The sequence below is a fragment of the Periplaneta americana genome, chromosome 2 (assembly GCF_040183065.1).
Source record: "Periplaneta americana isolate PAMFEO1 chromosome 2, P.americana_PAMFEO1_priV1, whole genome shotgun sequence".
NCBI lineage: Eukaryota > Metazoa > Arthropoda > Insecta > Blattodea > Blattidae > Periplaneta > Periplaneta americana.
The window spans coordinates 23,209,719-23,236,278 of record NC_091118.1 but is presented as its reverse complement, the minus strand read 5'-3'; the positions used below and the strand labels follow the sequence as shown (position 1 = coordinate 23,236,278).

General features: G+C 36.7%; 1 protein-coding gene across 4 annotated transcripts in view; it reads right to left on the bottom strand.

The window, feature by feature from the left end:
- LOC138716204 (ATP-binding cassette sub-family G member 1) overlaps positions 1-26,560 on the bottom strand; it is a 372,962-nt gene that overhangs the window by 210,341 nt on the left and 136,061 nt on the right. The window contains exon 1 of one of the 4 annotated variants that reach the window (XM_069849042.1): positions 15,648-16,202. The exons of the other annotated variants lie outside the window; for them this stretch is intronic. Coding sequence (XP_069705143.1) covers positions 15,648-15,727 — 80 coding nt within the window. The 5' untranslated portion in view covers positions 15,728-16,202. Of the gene's footprint in view, positions 1-15,647; positions 16,203-26,560 lie in introns of those variants that run through there. 4 annotated transcript variants of the gene reach the window in all.

The window sequence follows — 26,560 nt, the reverse complement described above, 5'->3', positions numbered from 1 at the left end:
ACATTTGGCCAAGAAAGTGTGGATCAATTGGGATAAATGTGCGGGGGCGTTGTCGTGATGCAAGTGCCAGTTGTTCGCCATCCACATGTCTGGTCTTTTGCGCCGAACTGCATCACAGAGTCGCCGGAGAACATCGTGATAGTACTCCTTTGTCACCGTTTGTCCTTCCGGTGCGTATTCGTGATGCACAATTCCACGGACATCAAAGAAAACAGTCAGCATCACCTTGATTTTGCTTCGCACCTGCCGCACTTTCTTCGGCCTTGGAGACTCGGGATGCTTCCATTGCGACGACTGTCTTTTTGTTTCTGGGTCGTACCCGTACACCCATGACTCATCTCCAGTTATCACGGTGTTCAGAAACCCAGGATCAGTGTTGGCGGTGTCCAGAAGGTCCTGTGCAACGTCACGACGGAGGTCTTTTTGTTCCGGGGACAACAACTTGGGCACGAATTTTGCAGCCACTCGGTTCATGTTCAAATCATCACGCAAAATTGCATGTGCAGAATCTTTACTTACTCCAACCTCTTCGGCAATCTCCCGCATGGTCAAACGACGATCTGCCATCACCAAATTTCGCACCCTCTCAACAACAGCTGCACTCCGAGCAGTTTGGGGCCTGCCACAACGCTGCTCACTCTCCGCTGATGTGCGGCCATCTTTGAATCGGTTGAACCACTCCTTAATTTGTGTTACACCCATCGCATCTTCCCCAAACACCTGCTGAATCTTACGAATTGTTTGACTTTGAGAATCACCAAGCCTTTGACAAAATTTGATGCAGTATCTTTGCTCAATTCATTCAGTCATCTTGCGAGAAAACTAAATCCGACAAACACTTAGAACAGCACCTTACTTGGCGACCACCAGCCAGTGACTGGCACAAGCGAATGTGGTGAAAAAATTCAAGCATGCGCATTACGGTTCCTCCTTCCACCGTGCACAGTGGCGCCGCCTTAGAATCACTACTTTGCGCGGGAAAATTTAAGGTCGGATACTTTTTAGACAGGCCTCGTATATAAAGTTAATGTGTATCATGTTTACTATTATGTTCTATAACATATTATATATACTAGTTCAGTATTATCATCGTTCCAATTATATTTCCTGTCATATGTAGCGCTAATATTTTGTACAGAGCTAGTTTCGCAGTGTTAGTGCGTTTATGTGGTTAAAAATTAGCTGGACAGACCATTTCAGTTTAGTAGCAATCCCACTTACAGTTGTCATGCTCCATTATTATTATGTCCCGAACTAGGGTTTACTTTTCGTAGCGTTCTGACGTTAGCATTTAGCATTTAGGGTTAGAGTTTGAATCCTGAAACTCCAGGATATACTAACCGGTAACTTTCCTAACTTGTTTGGCAACGAAAATGCGCTGCGTGATCATCAGGAAGCAATTGGTTGGATCCGATGGTAGCTAAGGGCCATATTCATAGACATTCTTAGCGCGGGCTTCCGGTGGATGATCAGCGAACTAACGCTTTTCGCATTCATAAACCAGTGTTAGCGACATGATATGATATGAATCCTGTACAAGTAATCAGTCGATAGCCGGGGCTAGTTCAGCACGCTCGTAGCGCGAGCTTGTCTATGCATAGCATCCTTAGTATTTACGTTAGCGACACCGTACTTGTCTCTTGTTTACGAATATAACTGAACAGTGTAACCCCAAAACTCCCTCAGTCCATTTGGCCATTTTTATGATTTATACATATCGTGTATATGATTATGTTTCAGACCTCCATCTAAAGTTTGTGCTATTATGCATGTCACTTGAAACCTCGCTCAGTCCGTGGAACGCTGGATAAAAAACTGGTCCATTTCTTTCATAAACATGGATGAACCCGTTTAGGAATCACACTCTTCAATTGAATTCGTGGACATAATAAATGACGAGGTACGTGGACGTTGTGAACGGTCAGTGAAAGTAAATAGATACAGTTCTGATTTTAATTGCGGTAAATATTTTACACCGCCTAAAAGTAACTCGAGAAAGTGTGATCGGAAGGCTTTAGGGCAGCGGTGACCAAAGCGGGTGTCGTGGCTACATCGTGTAATCACAGACATTCAAACGGGTACGAGGAGTTTCCTGTACGTTGCTGTGTGTTTCATTCACGAACTGAAGGCAAGCAGTGGCGGTATCATATCGCTCTACAAACTCTGTCTCTACAAACAGTAAGTATTGGTTTCGTAAAGAATGAGAAGAACTTTTCTGTTGTCCTGTCGGACAAAATGTAATATGCTTACTTTGCTCAACGGTTCTATTAGAAACATTAATTGCCATGCTGAATAATGTATTATTATTATTATTATTATTATTATTATTATTATTATTATTATTATTATTATTATTTATCAGCAAGTGTTATCATAACTTTTATATACGTGCCTGAATATATAGGTCTACATTTTCCCTTGAAGGATAAAATAATTACGAGACTACGCTGTATCTCCATTTTAATTTTTTTAATCTTTTGATGACTATTATCAATTATTTACTAGTTATTGCTTTAATAATAATAATATAATAATAATAATAATAATAATAATAATAATAATAATAATAGTAGCATTACCAGTAGCAGCAGTAATAATAATAATAATAATAATAATAATAATAATAATAATAATAATAATAATAATTACTTACTTACTTACTTACTTACAAATGGCTTTTAAGGAACCCGAAGGTTCATTGCCGCCCTCACATAAGCCCGCCATCGGTCCCTATCCTGTGCAAGATTAATCCAGTCTCTATCATCATATCCCACCTCCCTCAAATCCATTTTAATATTATCCTCCCATCTACGTTTCGGCCTCCCTAAAGGTCTTTTTCCCTCCGGTCTCCCAACTAACACTCTATATGCATTTCTGGATTCGTCCATACGTGCTACATGCCCTGTCCATCTCAAACGTCTGGATTTAATGTTCCTAATTATGTCAGGTGAAGAATACAATGCGTGCAGTTCTGCGTTGTGTAACTTTCTCCATTCTCCTGTAACTTCATCCCGCTTAGCCCCAAATATTTTCCTAAGCACCTTATTCTCAAACACCCTTAACCTATGTTCCTCTCTCAGAGTGAGAGTCCAAGTTTCACAACCATACAGAACAACCGGTAATATAACTCTTTTATAAATTCTAACTTTCAGATTTTTGGACAGCAGACTGGATGATAAGAGCTTCTCAACCGAATAATAACAGGCATTTCCCATATTTTACATCAGCTTCTTGTCTATGCGGATGACGTGAATATGTTAGGAGAAAATCCACAAACGATTAGGGAAAGACGGAAATTTTACTTGAAGCAAGTAAAGCGCTCGGTTTGGAAGTAAATCCCAAAAAGACAAAGTATATGATTATGTCTCGTGACCAGAATATTGTACGAAATGGAAATATAAAAATTGGAGATTTATCCTTCGAAGAGGTGGAAAATAATAATAATAATAATAATAATAATAATAATAATAATAATAATAATAATAATAATAACAATACTGATTGAATATTACGTGCTACTGTAGTAATGAAACGAGCTATTAAACTCCAAGAACTGAAATCAGCCATAAATCATCGTCATGAAGAGAAAGATGAGATAAATCAATGTAAAGAAGCAGCTATCTAGTGGCGAACGGAATAGCTCGTTCTCTTAAGCCTTCCAACGGAGGAGAGTTTTTTAAAAGCGTAATGATTAAGGTGGCTGAAATAATTTGTTCAACGAAAGTTGTTAATTAATTTTGAAAAACTGCGCTTTCTCGACTAAATATCCAGAAGAGAATTCAGAAGATTTCTGATTGTGTTCATGAGGAATGTTTTTAAAAAGCAAGAAAATTTATATATATATATATATATATATATTATTGGCTCTTGATGACAGTAGTGACATTATTTATTTATTTATTTATTTATTTATTTATTTATTTATTTATTTATTTATTTAACCTGGTAGAGATAAGGCCAACAGGCCTTCTCTTCCCCTCTACCAGGGGATTACATCTACAATATTAAGAATACAATTTCAATTATAATTACAATTAATATTAAATTTACAAATACAATAAAAATCAAAGTACTAAAAGATTAACTGATTAATAAAAGCTACACAGTTTATTGTAAAAGTTAAGAAGAGAGAAGCAATTCTTTTGTTGATTAAGTACCAAATTAAACCTACTCTACACAGCAAGAAAATGCTTAATAAGTTTGCTTTTGAACGCTACTAAATTCCGACAGTCTCTGATGTCACTGGGTAGGGTATTCCGCGAGAGCGAGATTATGTATGATGATGAATACGATGATGTCTTATGTGTTGGTATGGCTAGTATGCGGCTATTTTGCGTGCGTGTGAAGAGATTATGATATGATGACAGGTAACTGAAACGGGAGGCAAGGTAGGTAGGTGTAGAAGTGTGAAGGACTTGGAAAAGGAGAACAAGTGAATGAAAATTTCTACGTTCGTTAAGCCGTAGCCAGTTTAGAGTTTGGAAGGATGGGGTAATGTGGTCAGCGCGACGGACATCGCAGACGAAGCGAACACAAGAATTATGAACACGTAATTTTTACGACAAGTTGACATTGAGGTCAGTCAGTAGAAAATCACAATAATCGAAGTGGGGCGTTACTAGTGTTTCCACTAGTATTTTCTTGAGTGATAGCGGAAGGAATATGTCACCATTATAATTCTAAATAGGCCTATTAATGACTGTTTTAAATAAAATCTTTTGGTTTATATAAGTTTATTAAAGAATGAGTAATTGTTTGGATATTGTGAGTTATGACTCTAAAGGACTCATATTTTCCCTTACAAAGTTGCCATTGTACTGAATTATACAGGGTGACAGTGACGTTAAAGAGTAAATCCTCATGGTAAAAGCAATAGAAATTTGCTTTCTTTGTCATTTTGCGTTATTTACTTTTATTTAGTGGACAATCTACTTTGTTTCTATAAAAGTTGCAACATCGCACTAGTAACACTTGCCAACGGATAGAAACATCCCTTCTGCGAGGCAATGCAGTGGAGGGAAAAGGTGTAAATAAACAGCCTGCTGCACGCTCTGCTCTGTAAAAGGCTCTACGCTCTGCGGTATTCAGGCCTTTATGGTGAAGCACGCTTCTTCATTTCGGTAACAACGTTGCCAAATACCCATTGCTTAAAGTGGTCAGTCATAGAAAATCACAATAATCGAAGTGGGGCATTACTAGTGTTTCCACTAGTATTTTCTTGAGTGACAGTGGGAGGAATTTTCGAATGGTGTTTAAGGAATGTAGTATGGAAAGCACTTTTTTGGTAATATGGGTTACTTGGTTATTCCAGTTTAAATGCGCATCAAAGTAAACTCCAAGGTTTTTAACACAGGAAGAAAAAGGGATACTGATACAGCATAGCTTGCGATTTTTATTCGCGGGGTTGATGAAGAACTCAATGTCAGTGCACGAACCACCACTGGTTGTAGTTTTCATGCCAAGTACCTCTCCCCCGTCCCTTTACTTCATAGACTGTCTCTCGCGTGTAATCACTGCAGTTCGAGTTTTGGTCACCGCTGCTTTAGGGCGAATATAACCTAAACTAACGTAACTTCCGGAGAGTGACGTGGAAGTCTAACGCAAAGCCGGAATGTCAATTAGTCAAATTATACAGGAAGAAGCAGGGAAACTAGTGGATAAGATGTGGTGAAAAGTGTCTGTACCATACGCAACTTCAAGCCAACTCCTGCGGTGGTTGAGTGGTCAGACCTCTCACCTGTCACGCAGGTGGCCCGGGTTCGAATCCCGATCAGGTCTGAGATTTTTCATAGTGACACTTGTGGCGGACAAGGTCGTAGTTGGGGTTCTTCTCGGGGTTCTCCCGTTTATCCCCATATTATCTTTGTCTTTACTCTTTCGAATTCTGCACACTTCAACACCAAATTACCTTTCGTCTCGTTTCTCTTATCTATACTCTAACCACGACGTAAATACCAGATCACTTATCTGTGGCACGCTAAGTATACCTCTTCATAGAACATCTCGTTATTCATCATCTTTTACAATATCCACCTCGCGTCAATGGAATTCCTTGTCACAAAGTATTAGGGGCTGCAAGACAATAAACACCTTTAAGAACAGCTTAAAAGATAACCTTATTAGCATTTCACTCCAATCATACTGATTTAAACTATCACTGACTACATTGTTACTTTTTTCTTTAGACATCATCCTGATTGTGCTGTATTTTAATTGTCTCGTAATAATCTCTTTCTATTACCTAATATTATTTGAAATATATTAACATTCTATGTATTTTAGTTTAATTCTGCTACACAGTTTATTTCAGTGTTTAATTAATAGTTCATAGTATTTTGTTGTTTAATTTGTAAATAACTTTTGTATACATGTAACTCTCATCTAAATCAAATTGTTGGATTCTTTGTAAGTTCATGCATATGTATATACACTTTTTGCTGGTTGAGTGGAAGAGAAGGCCTTACGGCCTTAACTCTGCCAGCTAAAATAAATTATTATTATTATTATTATTATTATATTATTATATTAGGCATCTACATCATTCCGTCAGCATTTCATTTCGTCATCATGCCTTAGCATTCCCCGATCGCTGGCTGGCTACGCACGGAGGTGGCTGCCCTAGGGATGAGGGGAGTTGCCTGCTCGACACCTGGGTACGCAGCGAACCTTAGTGTAGTCAGCCGGTGTGGGTTGGGAATGCGCCTAGCTTGAGGGTCAGCACAATAGATCGTAACAGGTCGTAGTACTGGGCCATTGTGCCCCCCTCCAGTAAATTCAATTCAATTCAAGTGCAAAGTATAGTGGGGCCATCGGATCTGTGCCCCCGTAAGATATGCGAACTGAACCCTAATTCCTCCTCAGCCTCTGTAATTCATTTCCCTCTTTGCATTCCTATCTCTCTCTTTTCTATCTCTCTCCCTTTCTCTCTCCCACTGCTCACAATTTTGAACCTTCTTCAGTTTATTTGCACTTGCAGTCCAGTGTTGTCAACTCAACATCTATACTGTAGCACGGAGTGGTGAAAAAAATATTATTAAGCAAGTAATAGCATTTTACGATGAAGAGAAACAAACAGGTCAATATCTGTTTCCTCTAAATCAGGCAGCGAAAAGAGCAGCTGCGATCACAGATGAGGCTTATTTTATTTCAATTGATTACATATTAAAATTACTTACATAACTAATACTGATATAATACAACATTTTTATGCAATTTATAAAGGCGGGTCAGAGGGCCTAATAAAGAAAATCAGGCGAGAGGGAGTCTGAGCAGGAGATGAAAAGCTAGAATCACCAGGGAGGAACAGACCAAGGAACCTTTAATTCTTGTAGATGATATGGAGCGATGTATTTTAAGAAGAAAGATACAAGAATTTTATACCATGCAGAAAGAAGTTCCGACTTTGAAGAAATTATTGAAGGTTGCGAGGAAAGCAATAAATTTCTAAGGTGGGAAAGAAACGTTACGGATTAATAGAAGAGGAAGTAGCTAGATTTGTTATCAACTTGGATGAAGACAGCAGCAGCAGCAATAGTAGTGACTCAGATTCAGATATGTCCGGGATATGCCCTCTGTAATTTCATGCATAATACAAGTCTTGGTCTTTTGTAAATATGTAAATTATTTTCATAAGAATAAATTAGAACTCCTGCACATTATCAGTATGATATGTTTTATAAGATCGTAGTATGTATTAACTTAGCCCGGATGAGAAAGAAAGAGGGTACATGACTGTGTGTTCATTCATTCCTACAATTTTATAATTTTATTAGGCCTTCAAGATCACGTTCCAAACCTAACAAAATAAGATAATAAGGTGAAGAAAAAGTATTTATGACGAAAACATTTATTTTTAGAAACGAAATAGATTCCCTTCACGTAAATTCCATTTAACCAACAAATATCCACTGCAATCACAATTATCTCCAATTAATCGTAGAAGTCAATCAGTGTCATTAGATCTACTTAAATTAAATTATGAATAAGTAATTATAATTAACCTCACATTATTAATAAGCAATATTCAAGAGACATGACACTGTTTGGCGGAAGTTTGGCAACACCCCTATTCGGCAAGGTTCGTGGCCTGCAGTTTGACGTGGTGGGAGGAAAGCTGGTGGAATGGAGTGAGTAGAGGCGTTAACTTTTCCAAGAACGATGACAGCGCTGAAGGGGCACAGATCCGATGGTCCGACAATAACAGCATATGAGTATATAATGTAATAAGACTAACCATAATCAGTTAATGTAGTAAGCTTGTACAGGGACATCATTTTATTTTTACTTCAACTTTTATTGTACTTGAGTTTTTGAATGTACTACACTCCCACCTCTTCTACTAACGAAGTTCCAACTGTCCTCCACACAGAACCAAGGCCGCAGTATTGAGTTAGTGAGTATAGTACGTTTTAGAATATGTTCGCGTTTTCCAATGACGAAAACTTTCAATATTGAATCATATTTTCGCACAGGTACTGTCGTCCGTTTGCCTACGTCGCATCCCGATTTCCCCCACCTGCTTCTGCTCGCTCCACTGTAAAGACTAGTGGCTGGGCTTTCTTAGCTCTTTTCTGAAAACATTAATTTCTGTTAGGAATTAATTGGACGTCTACGTAATATTATGAAACTGTTTAAAATAACTTAAATAAAAGGGCCTCGTTAAGTAATTAACTATCACGTGATTCCCCCCCCCCTTTCTACGACCCTGCGAAATAACCACTTGGACGGACAGTACATAGCCTGTCTGAGTAATTTTATCTGTGCGGGTCGGGCAGAAATGAAGACTGAATTTACAGTACGTAAGGTACTCTTTTATAGAGTAGGTACAGAATTATTTCAACATGAGTTACTAGTACGAAGGACGAAAGTGGTAATTGGAATTAGATCCAATAGTTTATAATGCGATAATATGCACAAAAGAACTGAAGCCTGTATCGAAATGAACGGTCACCATTTTCAAAAACGTGTCTAAATATCCATATTATGATTACTTTTCATTTTCACTTCATTCTCTATATTGTACACTAATGTGCTGTAGACAGTATAATATACACTGCATAATGAATACGTTCGCATGGATAACTCAGTTCGTGAGTAAAAACACTTACTGTTAACACTGTACTGTATTTTGATTAAACAAAACCTAATGAAAATTATCAAACTCAAAATCGCGATATTTCCTACTTTACGTAAATGGCTGAACTACTTTTCTTCCCTCCTATACCTAGTAAAGTGATTTGTTTGTATTTTATGCCAGTACCATCGAACTCCAGTCGTGGAAGGAGGTAATAAACTGTGTTTTCGGGTCTCAATCATTAATCCAAAGGTATAGCCAGGTTAATATTAAAAATGTTAGTAAAAATAAAATAATGTCCCTGTAGAATGTTATCATGTAACATTTATTTTTGCTATAATTCATGAAAAAGATTAATAAAATAAAAGAGTAGCAACATTTATTACAAAATAAATGCATAGAAACATGGAGTTACCTCATATAAACTTGCAGTAAAAATTTAATCCAGATTGATTAATATTTGTCATAAAAATTTGGTGTTAAATCAGGAAAAACAAAGTTACGGAAAAATGGATAAGACAGTAAAATGAATATTTATGTAACACATACTTATTAGAATTCTCCTCCGATACATTCATCTAGAAACTTCAGGGAGCCAACTTCAGAACAAAAAGTTAATAGATTTGTAATCAGAAATTTGTAAAGAATTCTTTGATGAAATAGTACATTATGCAACGAGCCTATAATGGTAGTAATTAAGACGCGAGTATGGATGTTTATGAAACGAGCGCAAGCGAGTTTCATAATTTTCATACGAGCGTCTTAATTACCATTATAGGCAAGTTTCATACGACTTTTTATGCTCGACCATATTTCTAACTTGAAATTATTCATAAGTATTCATGTTATTCTTATCTGACTGGGGAGCGGAACTGACCTTGTGCAATATCTCGTAAATTGTGAGATGTGCGCAGACGCGAAAGTATTCATTTTTTCAGAGAAGCAAATGTCATTGACCTTGATATAATCTAAAAAGTAAAATAAACATTAATCTTGATATAACCTTGAAATTGATTTAGACATTGAAAAACGAGATGACAAATTGAATTTATTTGAATATTATTTACAATTAACGCTAATTATTACATTAACAGAACATAACCTTCTGCGACAGTATTGGAGTTCCAGCCTCTGTGACGTTTCGCTAGTTGTCTTTCGATTGCATATCCGAGAATAATCGATACTTGCGCTTTCATATTGCTACAATGGTGTTTTATGATTGGTGGACCACCTGAACTTTAATGAATAGGTGTACTTTAATGAGGTCCATTAAAAGACAGCTACCAGGTGTATAATTACTACATTTCGGCATGGTCGAGCATAAACACTCGTTTCATAATTTTCATAAGAGCTTCTTAATTACCATTATAGGCGAGTTTCATACGACGTTTTATGCTCGACCATATTTATAACTTGAAATTATTCATATGTATACATTTTATTTGTATCTGACAAGATCGGAAGTGACCTTGTTCTAGGTCGTGAATTGTGAGATGTGCGCAGACGCGAAAGTATTTATTTTGTCCGAGGAAAAATAATGTCACTGACCTTGATGTAATCCCGTTAAACTTGATATAACCTTGATTATTGAATTCGACATTGAAAAACCGAGATGACAAATTGAATTTATTTGAATATTATTTACAATTAACGCTAATTATTATAGTAACAGAACATAACCTTCTGCGACAGTAATGGATTTCCAGCCTCCGTGACTTTTCGCTAATTCTCTTTCGATTGCATATCCGAGAATAATCGATACTTGCGGTTTTATAACGGTACAAAGCCGACTTGTCATTGGCTGAACACCTGTAAGCTGAGTTGTCATTGGCTGAACACCTGTACTTTAATGAGTAGGTGTACTTTAATGACATGCATTAAAGGACTGCTACCAGGTGTATAATTACTACATTTCGGCATGGTCGAGCATAAAAAATAAACATATTTGTAATCAGAATTGAACTAAATGGATATGAAAATATACATTCTAAAGAAGTGAAATAGGCAATAAAATTTTTGGGGAAAATTTTCATGATTTTCAGTGGAATCCCCCCTTAAATGCCATCGACCTGAGCCGGGATCGAACCCCCAACCTCGGGCACAGAAGATCATCACTATACCAACTGTGCCACCCAGTCCGACTCGAGGACGTGTTGGTGGTAGTAAAAATGATATCGATAGCGGAGATGTGGGATAGTGAAGCAGGCAGAGGTTTTTAAATGATTGAAAACAAATGGATCTTTTATACTGAGTCAGAGTTCCAGCAAAACAAAGTAGTGTAAACAATTTTATTACGGGTTTCGAAAGCGGAAATAAATCAGTATAAAAGCGATCTTTGCGTGATCGTTTTATGACAACGATAGTTAAAGAAGTAGAAATCATAAAAATCCTGTCGTAAAACTTGCATTAACTGATGATTGCAATCTACATTGTTTTTGTCTCCAAAGTATTTGTTATTTCTAGTGTAAGTAATTTTTTGTTACACGCAGTAGCCGTCGTGGTAAAAAAAGTTCCACCCGATTAAAGCATTGCTAAGAAATAATTATTCAGAGGATGATGTAAATAACATCAAAACTAGTCAATCAGGTAACACAACATAAAAAATGTAGAATGTTAACGCAGTGAAGTCGTTATTTACTTATTCAAATAACTTAACAGTTAACAACAGACTTTCATACTCCATCGGCAAGTCTATCGTGCTATCAAAAAGGAGTGCGTTATATGGCAGTAAAAATTTTTAATAGCGTTCCTATCGATATAAAAATGAAACTTATTTAGTTATTTATTTATTTTATTGCTAGTAAGTTTGAAATGAATACAAGTTAATAAATTTACAATGAAAGATAAACTAGCCCACTCCTGAATGAGTAAGACTCGTGCTCAGGAGGGGATTCCAATACAGATAAAAATAAAATTAAAAGTGAGAGTGAATACAGATTAAATAGTGTTTAATATGTTTAAACCCAAACTATAAATCCAATACAATCCTTTTGTTTTTTTTATTAAATTGGAGAGGATTCGTGGTTAAAATAATATTGGAATAAAATTTGTTTAATAATCTGGGACCTTGACTCATGCCATGATAAAAAGCTGCATTGGTTTTACATTTTGGTTCACACAAACGCAGAGAATTCATATTTTTAGTTCTATATTTATGTATATACCTTTCAAAGTTATTGAAATTGCTATGAAAATATTTTAATAAAATAAAATAATACATTTGTTTAATATTGAAAACTTTGGATTGTTTAAACAACAATTCAGTTGGGTACTCTTTCTGCTTTTTTAAACCAATTTTTAATACTTTTTTCTGTATTAAAATTAACGGATAAAGGTTGGATTTATAAGATATAAGAAACATAAGGTTATTTAGGGCCAAATTAAAGAAGTACCTAATTTCTCACGCCTTCTATTCTGTAGGTGAATTCATGACATTCAATAACACTCCATGAAATTCATACTAAAACTATGTGTTGTACTAGTACACTATATTGTAAATCTCGTCTGCATATATTTCATCTAGACTGTGACTATAAATTAAAACTTTATAATAGTATCAAGTTTTTTTATTTGGTCCATATTCTAGCTGTAAAGCAATGTATGAATACCATGGAATGTTAATAAATACAATACAATACAAGCATATCTGTTCAAATCCTGATTGGGACAAGTTACCTGGTTGAGGTTTTTTCTCGGGGTTTTCCGTCAACCCATTAAGAGCAAATGCTGGGTAACTTTCGGCACCGAACTCTGGACTCATTTCACCGGCATTTTCAAGTTCATTGAGACGCTAAATAACCTGAGCTGTTGATACAGCGTCGTAAAATAACCTATTAAAATTATATGGATAAGGCAAGTTTTGAAGAAAGTAAACTAATTACATGACAGTATATCTGTACTGTACAGACGTGGACAAATTATTAGCAAAATTTAAGATTTTTATTATATATTTTTACAAAATATGATTCAATTTAGACTACAGTTGATATTTTTGTGTATTTCCAAATTATTAGCAAAATTGAAGATTTGTATTGTATATTTTTCAAAATTTAACTCCTCAATTTGTACTACATTTGATATTTTAGCATATTTACAAATTATTAGCAAAACTGAAGGTTTTTATTGTATATTTTTACAAAATTCGACTCTTCAATTTGTACTACAGTTGACATTTTGGATATTTCGAAATTATTAGCAAAACTGAAGATTTTTGTTTTATATTTTTACAAAATTTGACTCTTCAATGCAGTTGACAATTTTGCTAATTTACAAGTTATTAGAAAAATTGAAAACTTTTATTGTATATTTTTACAAACTTGACTCTTCAATTAAAACTACTGTACAGTTGACATTTTTGCATATTTCTGTCTACTGTAATGATGGAAATATCCAAAATTGTCAAATGTGGTCTAAATTGAGAAGTCAAATTTTGTAAACAGAATTATCATAAAAATCGTCCATTTTGTTAATAATTTGTCCACGTCTGTATATAATTATTACTATTTGACAATAATTGAAGCTACAGGCTGAAACATTGTCCTACAAATTCATTAGAGAGAACATACCAAATTTTTGTTGGAGTAAAACAGATGAAATATGCAAAGGTTTGAAAAAAAATTCTTTCAATTCAGTACAAGACAAGTTTTGCTTTAGACTTTACGATTAAAGACGCATAAACGACGGATAAGAACGGATTTTCTCAGAACTTTATGAAAGTTTTGCATCAAATTTTATAATGGATTCGGCGAGCTATGTATTTAATAAAGATTTTCGAGGCCTCGTAAAATTTATTGTATACAGGCAAGTTTTGATGTAGAAACAGATTCCACATGGTAGTGAATAACACCATGTATGCGATACCGTGCCTAACTCATTTTGAAGGGGGGGGGGGTAAGACGAATTTTGCATCTAATAGCCTCTAATTGAAGTGTTCAGAGCCATAGTGGGCCAAGCGCCATTTATTAAAAACGTAGAAAGCAAGGTTAAGTTACGTGAATACCATAGTTTAATGAAGACTGACATATCATTTAGTTTGAATGTGTATACGTTATATTACTTATATATGTTTCCATTGAATTATGGTGATAATTTCATTTTAACCCTTGTTTTCTACTGCTTTAGTAAATGGCGCTTGGCCCTCTATAGTTCTGAATCCTTCAATTGTAAAATTACTATTTCATTGTGAAATAAAACACTGTGGAACGTTCAAAATTTAATTTGTAATTGTTTAACTTAATTTTTAAATGATAAAGGGTGGGTGGAGCGGAGAAAAATTCTCTCCAGCATCGAGTTTTCAGCTCTACGTGCTGACGCTTTATCCGCTAAGCTGACTAAGCGACACCGGATTCCAGTTTCGATGCCGGATTGAATCTCTCAGTTTAAGTTCTATCTCTTAGTTTCCCAATAGTGGCCAACCCTCATGCACTGTGTCACAGATGTGTGACAGTGGCACAATGTCCAACACATTATGTGAAGAGATGCACTCATTAAGTGGCCGGGATCCGACGGGAGGAGGCCGTCTCTTAAATCACTAAGTAATTATTTACTTACTATTGTGATGTACCGAAGTACATATGATATTTCCGTGCATTATATGGCAATGCAGAATTCCTGCACGGAAATAGTAGTAGTAGGTTAGGTTATTTTACGACGCTGTATCAACGTCTCACGTTATTTAGCGTCTGAATGGAATGAAGGTGATAATTCCGGTGAAATGAATCCGGAGTCCAGCACGATAGTTAGCCAGCATTTGCTCATACTGGGTTGAGGGAAAACCCCTGAAAAAAACCTCAACCAGGTAACTTGCCCCGACCGGGATTCGAACCCAGGCCACCTGGTTTCGCGGCCAGGCGCGCTAACCGTTACTCCACAGGTGTGGACTGCACGGAAATATCATATGTACTTCGGTACATCACAATAGTAAGTAAATAATTACTTAGTGATTTAAGAGTCGGCCTCCTCCCGTCGGATCCCGGCCACTTAATGAGTGCATCTCTTCACATAATGTGTTGGACATTGTGCTACTGTCACACATCTGTGACACAGTGCATGAGGGTTGGCCACTATAGGGAAACTAAGAGATAGAACTTAAACTGAGAGATTCAATCCGGCATCGAAACTGGAATCCGGTGTCGCTTAGTCAGCTTAGCGGATAAAGCGTCAGCACGTAGAGCTGAAAACTCGATGCTGGAGAGAATTTTTCTCCGCTCCATCCTTTCTAAAGTTTCACTTTATAAAGTCAAATTGTGAAACAAAAGGTTACAAATTACAAAAATTGTAAACCTTGTGAAACAGATCCCTGTACTGCCACAAGTATTCACCCCTACTGATTATTGTGGATAATAAATTAAGTGGGTGAAGTATAGAGCGTTGGTGGAATAAAAGGGGGAAACAGGAATAGCCACCTCGAGGAAAACCCTCTGCAATGTCTCCTTTGTTCACCAAAAATTGCATCGTGACAAGGTTGTGAATAGAATACGGGCCTCGTGCATAGTAGACCACCGCGCTAGCGATGACTCAGAGGTGTGACGGTAAACGGGATGTACTCGTAAAATACAGTGAACTGTGTACTTACGTCTTAGAATTCTTAGGTCGTCCGTCATCTACACGTCTTTCCAGGTCCAATATATACGATGAATCCACGTACACACTCATTTTGGTCTGGTAAAAGTCACTTTTTTATCACTAAAAACACCCGAAACTCTTCTCACGATGTCTTTAGAAATCACAACAACCTGAGTAAATCCTAAGTGCATTTATATTAAGTTCTCACATATAAATTAACAAATGAGCAACAATAATTTATTTTAAAATAATGAAACAAAAGACGGTAATATTTTATAATATGAAAACAATATCTTGTAAAACCAATATGACAAGTAGTCTAAAGATATTTTTTCTGAAGCTTCTAAGTGTCGTGAAGGTTTCAACAGCTATAACTTATACACTGTCCCGATTTGCTTCTTGTCCGTTCTAAGGTCTAACACCATCTGACTTCAAGTTGTCGTGTAGCAACTTTAAGTCCCATTACTTGTTTTATTTTCAGTCCAGGAATGACAATCATGTTCTGGAAACGGAGGGAGGGCGTGGCGATATCTCTAACTTTCCGCTTTTATTTCAGGGAAGTTGAAAGTTGTAGCAAGGAGGGGGCGACCTCCGTTCAACCTTGAACCTGGGAAACGACAAGCCAAGACATTCAATCCGCTTATTTTTCCATTCTGTCTCAAACTGGATTACAGCATAAGCTTCAACGTCTTGTTACACAGCTCGGAGGAGCGTAGTCAAGGCAGTTCGTTTTTTTTTTCTACTTACAGTCCAGCTGAAGAGTTGACGGGGTAGGTCGGTAGACGAGGCAAGAGTTGAAACACTCCCGCGTGGCGCAAGTTCTTTTTTTCTCTCTCTGATATCTAGCAGAGAAACAGACTAAGATAAATTCTTCTGCAGTTATTCAAGTCCCTTTCGTCCTACACAGCCATACTTTTATATACAGGCCGACTCATATTTATGTCCAATTTTTTATTACACTGTAGTACTTACTTACTGGCTTTTGTGGAACCCGGAGGTTCATTGCCGCCCTCACATAAGCCCGCCATTGGTCCCTATCCTGAGCAAGATTAATCCAGTCTCTACCAACATATCCCACCTCCCTCAAATCCATTTTAATATTATCTTCCCACATACGTCTCGCCCTCCCCAAAGGTCTTTTTCCCTTCGGCCTCCCAACTAACACTCTATATGCATTTCTGGATTCGCCCATACGTGCTACATGTCCTGCCCATCTCAAACGTCTGGATTTTATGTTCCTAATTATGTCAGGTGAAGAATACAATGCGTGCAGTTCTGTGTTGTGTAACTTTCTCCATTCTCCTGTAACTTCATCCCTCTTAGCCCCAAACATTTTCCTAAGAACCTTATTCTCAAACACCCTTAATCTCTGTTCCTCTCTCAACGTGAGAGTCCAAGTTTCACAACCATACAGAACAACCGGTAATATAACTGTTTTACAAATTCTAACTTTCAGATTTTTTGACAGAAGACTAGATGACAAAAGCTTCTCAACCGAATAATAACACGCATTTCCCATATTCATTCTGCGTTTAATTTCCTCCCGAATGTCATTTATATTTGTTACTGTTGCTCCAAGATATTTGAATTTTTCCACCTCTTCAAAAGATAAATCTCCAATTTTTATAGTTCCATTTCGTACAATATTCTGGTCACGAGACATAATCATATACTTAGTCTTTTTCGGGATTTACTTCCAACCCTGTCGCTTTGCTTGCTTCAACTAGAATTTCCGCGTTTTCCCTAATCGTTTGTGGGTTTTCTCCTAGCATATTCACGTCATCCGCATAGATAAGAAGCTGATGTAACCCATTCAACTCCAAACCCTGTCTATTATCCTGAACTTTCCTAATGACACATTCTAGAGCGAAGTTAAAAAGTAAAGATGATAGTGAATCTTCCTGCTTTAGCCCGCAGTGAATTGGAAAAGCATCAGATATAAACTGGCCTATACGGACTCTGCTGTAAGTTTCAGTAAGACACATTTTAATTAATCGAACTAGTTTCTTGGGAATACCACATTCAATAAGAATATTATATAAAACTTCTCTCTTAACCGAGTCATACGCCTTTTTTAAATCTATGAATAACTCATGTACTGTACCCTTATACTCCCATTTTTTTCTCCAATATATGTAGAATACAAAAAATCTGATCAATAGTCGATCTATTACGCCTAAAACCACACTGATGATCCCCAATAATTTCATCTACATATGGAGTTACACTGTAGTAGCGAAACTAATTAGGTTAAGTAACCCATTCCACCGCTAAAATGTACCGTGTTCCATACCATTAAAAACACAAAAGAAGCTGTCATTTTATTTTACTTTATTGTGTTCTCAGTACGGTCCGAAACATTTAATGTAATCAGAAAAATGTAATGTAAACAAATACCTTACTATAATAATACCGGCCAGCTGTATACTAGCAGCATTGACGTCTGTGCGAAATAGCGCGGACTTGACATCTAGCGGAGCGGCGTGGAATTATGTCCACAAATACAAATATTAACATAGCGGAAATCGGACTATTGTTTAAAACGTGAGGTACTAATGTGGAATAATATACGAGACACTTAAGAAATGTTTAATAGTACCGTATTTAATTTAACATTATTTTATATCAAAGCTGCATATTATGAGAAATATTGCGTATTATTCATATTATTTTCAGTTAATTCTTGCGTATTTTTTCTTTGCTTTAGTGAGACAAAATTAATTCTGACATTTATAACAATGAATTTACAATAACGCTTTATATACCCATTGCTGACAACTACAAAGATAAAAATGGTAGTAATCTGATGCTTGTAATAATTAGTAAAGGCATGTGGACAACAATAAAACATGGATTTGCTAAAACCTTAAAATTTCCAATACATTTTAACTTCTATTCATTTATTAGGCCTAAATAAAAAAGCTAATTTTTATTGTTCTATCAACACAGAGACAAAGGCATTAGCCCTAAGAAAGGATTTTGTTGACTCACGTTTTATGATCCCTCGGAAATCGAAAGTACAGTTTGGAGCAATTTGTAATGCTGTAATTGTAGCAATTATAAACAGCACATATACACCCTGACATTTTACCACAGCACTAAATTAATAAAACTATTAACTAGCCCAGCAACAATATACATTGCAGTTGATTACAGCTTATTTCGCGAGTATCTCCACATCGGCCGCCTAGGTAGCAGCACCAGCGTCGTTCGCGCGCAGAACTGCTAGCTGTCCGGCATTATTATAGTAAACTAAGGTATTTGGTGTAAATCTTAAAACATTAACCATGGCCACAAGACTGTCTGTGTAGATCGAACACGAATTGCTGCTCGAATGGAGGTGTGGCAGTCCCAAATTATGGTGCAGAGATGGTGGAGAATGGTGACGAAGTTGGACTACAAGACCATCAAGAGACTTCACGCCAACTGGCTCAGTTACGCAACAGAAGGGTGCTGGCCGACCAAAAGCAGTGATCACAGAGGAGGCCAAAGCAGCCGCTACTGAGGCCTTCCAGAGAAATCCTAAGAAATCCTTCTTGCTATCCACTGACTACTAATAGTTTAAATAAATTGAATATTAATTGCTACTCTGCGCTGTATTTTACAGAATGTTTACTTTAACAATCACTACCCATTTCTGACTTACACCACTTCTGCTCTGAACGGCTCAACTGTAGATAATATGGAAACAGCTGCGTTCGGGCTTGGGTTGGATCCTCCTTTGGTCTCATCGAATGGTTTCTTCCGAGATTTTCCTCAGCCGTGGGACTGAAGCCGGATGGTCTATGGCGAGTCCTCGGCATCACTTCATTTCCCCCTTTGATTTGATCACCTGGTTGGGTTTTTCCGAGGTTTTCCCCAACCAAAAGGTAAATGCCGGGTAATCTTTTGGCGAACCCTCGGACCTCACCTCATCATTGTAGAAAATTACTACATTGTAAAACTGTAAAAACTGTAAAAAATTGTAAAAATTTGTAAAAACTGTAATTTGTAATATTGTAAAATTTTGACTTGTTCCACATCTTAAAGCTTCATTGCTCATGTAAGATCTATGGAATATAATAAATGAGTGAATGAATGAGTAAGCGATAGTGATAGATATGTTTAGGATCATATCGTCCACACCTGTGGAGTAACGGGCAAATGCTGGGTAACTTTCGGTGCTGGACCCCGAACTCATTTCACCGGCATTATCACCTTCATTTCATTCAGACGCTAAATAACCTAGATGTTCATACAGCGTTGTAAAATAACCCAATAAAATAAATAAAAATTAAGATCATATCTCATTAGTATGGCTTCGCATACCCAAGTTACCTATCTCAAAATGTTCTGCAGAGCTTCCCCTACTTCCTGTTCAATTTTTGCACGTTTTTACTGAATAACCATGTATAAAAATTAAGTAAAGACTTGCAGTGTGTACGACATAAGCCATTATCCTTCAATGAACACTCAAATGCACTGGTTGAAAAACTCGCTCCTTGAGTTGTTTTATGTCCTCTACGGTGGCTGAGTGGTCAGACCTTCAGCCTTCATGCAGGCGGTCCGGATTCGAGTCCCGGTCAGGCCTGGGATTTTTCATTGGTGACACTACTGTAGTAGCGGACAAGGTCCCATTTGGGGCTCTCCCGTTTCCCCGAACTAGGCATCGACATCATTCCGTCACCATTTCTCAATTTCATCATCATTCATTCATTCATTCATTCATTTATTTTATTCCATAGATCTTACATGAGCAATGAAGCTTTAAGATGTGGAACATGTCAACATTTTACAATATTACAATTACAATTTTTACAAATTTTTATAGTTTTACAATTTAGTAATTTTCTACAATTTTTACAATGTTGTACAATTTTTTTTACATTTTGGCGAGATGTAGTGAGATGAAATGAGGTCCGAGGATTCGCCAAAATATTACCCGGCATTTGCCTTTTCGGTGGGGGAAACCTCGGAAAAACCCAACCAGGTAATCAAATCAAAGGGGGTAATCAAATCAAAGGTGTTGATGCCAAGGACTCGCCATAGACCATCCGGCTTTAGTCCCACGGCTGTGGAAAACCTCGGAAGAAACCAAAGTCCAAAGAGGGATCCAACCCAAGCCCGAACGCAGCTCCGGATCAGCAGCCCAGCGAGTCTGCCGACTGAGCTACATCGATGGCTCTACTAAAAGTATACAATACATAGCCAATCAGATTATTAAATTTACAAACGCAAACGATCATTCATAAGTTGAGCTATATTATAATACAAAACAATTTAATTAAATTTAAGGCATAAACAATTCAACCAGTTGTGATATACAGAAATTGATAATACATATCATGCAAACTACTTCAAATTACAAACACAAACAATTTATCAGTAGAGCTATATAGATTACTATTCAATTTAAAGCATATACAATTCATCGGCCAAAACTATACAAATATATACAATACAAAGTAGGATAGCCTACTTTCATTAAGCTATACAAATTTGTGCAATTAATATCAAGTAGATTAATTCAATTTATAATCATAAACAATTCATCAGTTGAGCTATACATATTACCATTCAATTTACAGTAGGTCTATATACAATTCATCAGTAGAGCTACATAGCATTCCCCGATCGGTTATTATTTTTAGAGCGCCGTGCTATGTACTATCAGCAGGCATATAATCAGAATCGCATAGGTCAATCGCGTGTTAATGAGCTGGTTGATCAGCTTGAAATTATCACATAAATACGATTAATTAGCATCTCTAAAACTGGCGGTAACTAGCTGATGTTCTGACGACGTGATAAGCTGCATTCGCCTTGCATTTGGGGGAAAATCGAGAAGAACCCAAACAAGTATCCAGTCCATGAGGGCTTCAAGTCCACAGCCGAGAGCTACCTTAGAGCAGAAGTACAGCTCGTCGTCCCTGACCCTACGAAATTACTATGTTGTGCAGTTTTGTGAGCGTTGCTATATTATGCACATTATTTCTTATGAAAAGAAAAACGGATATTACAATTCGATGGTGTCGGGGTAAAGGAATGCAAATGGAGTTTTTTTCCCCAGGTGAGTCCCACCTGTGGAGTAACGGTCAGCGCGTCTGACCGCGAAACCAGGTGGCCCGGGTTCGAATCCCGGTCGGGGCAAGTTACCTGGTTGAGGTTTTTTCCGGGGTTTTCCCTCAACCCAATACGAGCAAATGCTGGGTAACTTTCGGTGCTGGACCCCGGATTCATTTCACCGGCATTATCACCTTAATTTCACTCAGACGCTAAATAACCTGAGATGTTGATACAACGTCGTAAAATAACCCAATAAAATAAAATAAATCCCCAGGTGAATACACAAGTTAAGTTAAATTCTACAAGCTGGTGTGCAAAATACAAAATAATACTAGCATTTGGTGTGAACGTTTTATTTGTGTAGAAAATTATTTACAATGAGGGTCCGAAGTTTAATTTTCATTTATCTCAAAACTCATTTTTATTACGTACCTCCCTTTATGCAAACCACAGGCGGAGAGAGAATCGTTTCCTTGGTATGGCAAAGCAAAACCATAGAATCCCCATATAACGAGGTTATGGGGAACATCACTTACTTCCTTCTCCCCGTTATAGCTTGACCGTGCTACAGTATATCGGAATAAAGGTATTTTCGGGGGCATGTTTCTTACAGTGTTACATCCACATCCACGATGTTTCGGACCGAGTTGTATAGGGCTTGAACTGTAGGTCTACTACAAATTATAATAGGGCATAACTTAAAACAATCTCCTTTTTCTCTCTCGTACAGAATCACATGCATACATCAATAAAACTACGTATTAATAACAGTGCTAACAGAAACTTTTTTATATAAAGTTTATTAAATGACGATATCATAATTATGAAATGCAAACTCTAATTTTATTTTATTTCGTCTTTAAGTTTACACATTGTACCGGGATCACTTTTCTTTTTTCTGCATTGTTGTGCAGTATGTTATTCATATTTCTCCAAGTGGCGGCCTGAACACCTGCAGACTTGTACAGGCTGTTACAAAAGAAACATTACAGTGCTTCCATTCCTCAAATGAGGTATAGGAATTCTTATACATTCAGAAATTTAAAATAAATATTATAGTCCAGACACATGATTTGAAGACATTAATTCATCAATTAAGAACAGAAACTTAAGGGGAGAGGACGGTATTTTTAACTTTTTTCCTATTTGGTGCAAAATATTAATATTTTTGTATGTATAGAGCTCACAGCTATAGCAATTCAACCAAATTTAAATATTTTTAAAAATTATTTGGGGGCCCAGATTTGAAAAAAATGTAATGAATGCAGGATTTTACTAAAATCTAAATATCTAACCCATTTTCAAAAATAAATTCAAACAGTTCTTACAATTTACTTGTAAAAGCATGCTCTACAAACTGTCTGTAACAAAATTTTGATATTAGTCCTTACAGTTGTAAAATAAACAATTAAAATTTAATAATACTTTTTTATTTTCTTTTTTTACAAACAGGCAGACATATCCTTAAAATGAAATCAAAATTCTGTTACAGAGAAACGTTTCTTAATAATCTAGAGAATGCGTGTTCTAAATTTCATGCATGTATCTTTAATATTTCAGAAATTATATCCATTTTTATCTGGTAATGTGGCAAAAAAATGAAGTTACCGGAAACAATCAAAGGGGGCATGTGATTTAAAAATCCAGAGCGCAGGAAGTTTAAAAATGGCGTCTCAACATCCGATAAGGGCACAAATACCCACAAAATGTTGCAATGTATTTCACAGATATCACAGAGTGTTTTAAAGAATTTTTTTTTAATTTCCAATTTTTCATCAAAAAAAAATAGATACCATCCTCTCCCCTTAATCATAAACAAAAGCAAGAAAGCTCTTTTGAATTCAATATTTTCTAACGTTAGTAGAAAAGAAATTCAGACAAGTTTGAGGAGGGGGGGCAGTGCCCCACCATGCCCCCCCATAACTCCGCCTATGACGCAAATACCATCGAATTAATGTTTAAGTGCAGTAAAAAGATCACTATATTATTTTTCACGTAATAACACGGTGTACAACTGGTACCAAGGAAGTTAATAAGAGCGAATGACGTAGGCTAAATCAGGGTTAGAGACCTCCACTAGTACTCGAGGACTGCCTTCGGAGGTTGGTTCAAATCTTGCTTGCACGGATGACTTCCTTGGGTTTCTTCCGTGACGTTTTCGCCACGAGGAAACTCCTTAAATTATAAACAGGTAAACATGAAGTTCAAGGACCGAATCCCTACAACTCTACTTCATCTTGTACAAGGAAATAAAATTGATGGGAATGAATCGGGAAAGATTCCACAAAATTTAATATGAATGAAATCATCAGGGGGCGGCCGGGTAGCTCAGTTGGTAGAGCAGCTGGCTACGGACTGGAAGGTCCGGGGTTCGATCCCAGGTGGTGACAGGATTTTTTCTCGTTGCCAAACTTTCAGAACGGCCCCGAGGTTCACTCAGCCTCCTATAAAATTGAGTACCGGGTCTTTCCCGGGGGTAAAAGGCGGTCAGAGCGTGGTGCCGACCACACCACCTCATTCTAATGCCGAGGTCATGGAAAGCATGGGGCTCTACCTCCATGCCCCCCCAAGTGCCTTCATGGCATGTTACGGGGATACCTTTACCTTTACCTTTTTTGAAATCATCAGGAAACCTAAGAAGAATAATATAGAAGATGGGAATTTTAGAAGCAATACAGGAAAGGTATTTGTACATCTTGATTACACAACTTTTAACACTGCATCACTTCGGAATATGTATGATAAGACTTTCTTGTGTTAAATTCTAAGGTACCTTGTTTACATGTTTCAACCTATTTATGGGTCATCCTCAGAACTGGTCTTGTTTTGTTTCCTGTGAGGGTTTTTTTATTGGGTTATTTTACGACGCTCTATCAACATCTAGGTTATTTATGTCTGAATGAAATGAAGGTGATACTGCCGGTGAAATGAGTCCGGGGTCCAGCACCGAAAGTTTGGGTATTGGGTTGAGGGAAAACCCCGGAAAAAACCTCAACCAGGTAACTTGCCCCAACCGGGATTCGAACCCGGGCCACCTGGTTTCGCGGCCAGACGCGCTGACCGTTACTCCACAGGTGTGGACCCTGTGAAGGTGTGTTCGTGTGGTATAATGTGGAGTCAAAGAGTGTGTGTGTTCTGAAATTGAGTTGTATGTTGAGAATTTTGTTGGGGTGTGTTTTCGTGTGTCTGTATATTTCATATTGTTCTAGTGTGTTTAGTTTCTGGCTTTTTGGTTGGATGTGTAGTACCCCACAGAGACATCAACACAGACATGGAAATACTACACATCCAACCAAAAAGCCAGAAACTAAACACACCAGAACAATATGAAATATACAGACACACGAAAACACTTCCCAACGAAATTCTCAACACACAACTTAATTTCAGAACACACACACTCTTTGACACTACATTATACCACACGAACACACCCTCACAGGAAACAAAACAAGAGGCGCCAAGACCAACAACGACCAATTCTGAAGATGGCCCATAAATAGGTCGAAACATGTAAACAAGGTACATTAGAATTTAACACAGGAAAGTCTTATCATATAATACAATATTCCAAAGGTATTTGCAAGAAAAACTGAGAATGGATCAGGCAGAATGGTTTCTAGCAATCCGAGAAAAATGTATGTAAATACTGTTGGTATTTTTTTCTTTGCATTGGTCGCTAAGAGGTGTTTATAAATAATCTTAAATAATAATGATAATAATAATAATAATAATAATAATAATAATAATAATAATAATAATAACAACAATAAAAACTGTACAGCATTTAAAAATAAATGTCATAATAATTTTGTTCATAATTTAACTTTTTTATACATTTAACCTTTTTTTGACAAAGGAAAAATTTTACAGTCTGTACAAAAGAAACCAAATGACCTGGAAATGTATAAAAACTTGCCCATACATGTTCAAACATTTTTAACAAGAGCCAGAACAGGTCACATTGTCACACAATTGTACCTACACCGATTTCACATTTCTTATAATCCTACTTGTCTGTGGTGTAATAATCATGATGAAGATCTGGAACACATTCTTCTATACTGTCCATCCATAAACCACAAAAGAAGTAAATTAAAATCATCAGTACCAGTTGCAGAAGACACAGCCCTGCAGTATATATTGACTACACCCCAACTCTGGCTACTAGCAACAGGCATCTATAATGAACACCGATCAAAATACCCCTCATTTCTCGTGAAAAACAACAACTGAATAGACTACAGTGGACTTTATGTTGTCAGCAAACAGCTGGATACATTAAGAAGATTGATTGATACATCTTTATAATCATTCCCCAGTAGCATTTCTGTGAGGTTAAAATGTTACAAACTTCTACGATGTGTAATATGACTTTCAATAACATACAATCGTATACTTCGCTAAGTGTACAAAACATATTGATGGAATAACGGTCTATATTGCCCGTCCGATAGTAAATTTATGAGCGGAATTACGATGTAACATTTTCGTTCCTCCTGCACAGTTAACAGATTGTAACATAGACCGTTATTCTGCCCAACGCTTCAATTACAAAAAAAAAAAAAAAAAAAAAAAAAAAAAAAAAAAAAAAAATAGAACTCTAGAAGGGTTGAAATAATTTCATGATGTACAAGGATATTTTCGTGATAGTCCTCAAAAATTCAAAATATTTACTCATATTTTAAATTCCTCAGTTAGATTCATACCTACAACCCAAATAATTAAAGTTCTTTTCGTATTTTTAAAGATACTAATATGTATCATGAAACCACTGATCACAACAACTGATACATTGAATCCATCTTTCACCATGCCTGTCGCCCTCGAACTTTTCTGAGCAAGATCCGCATAAAAATCATTAGACTGATAATTAGG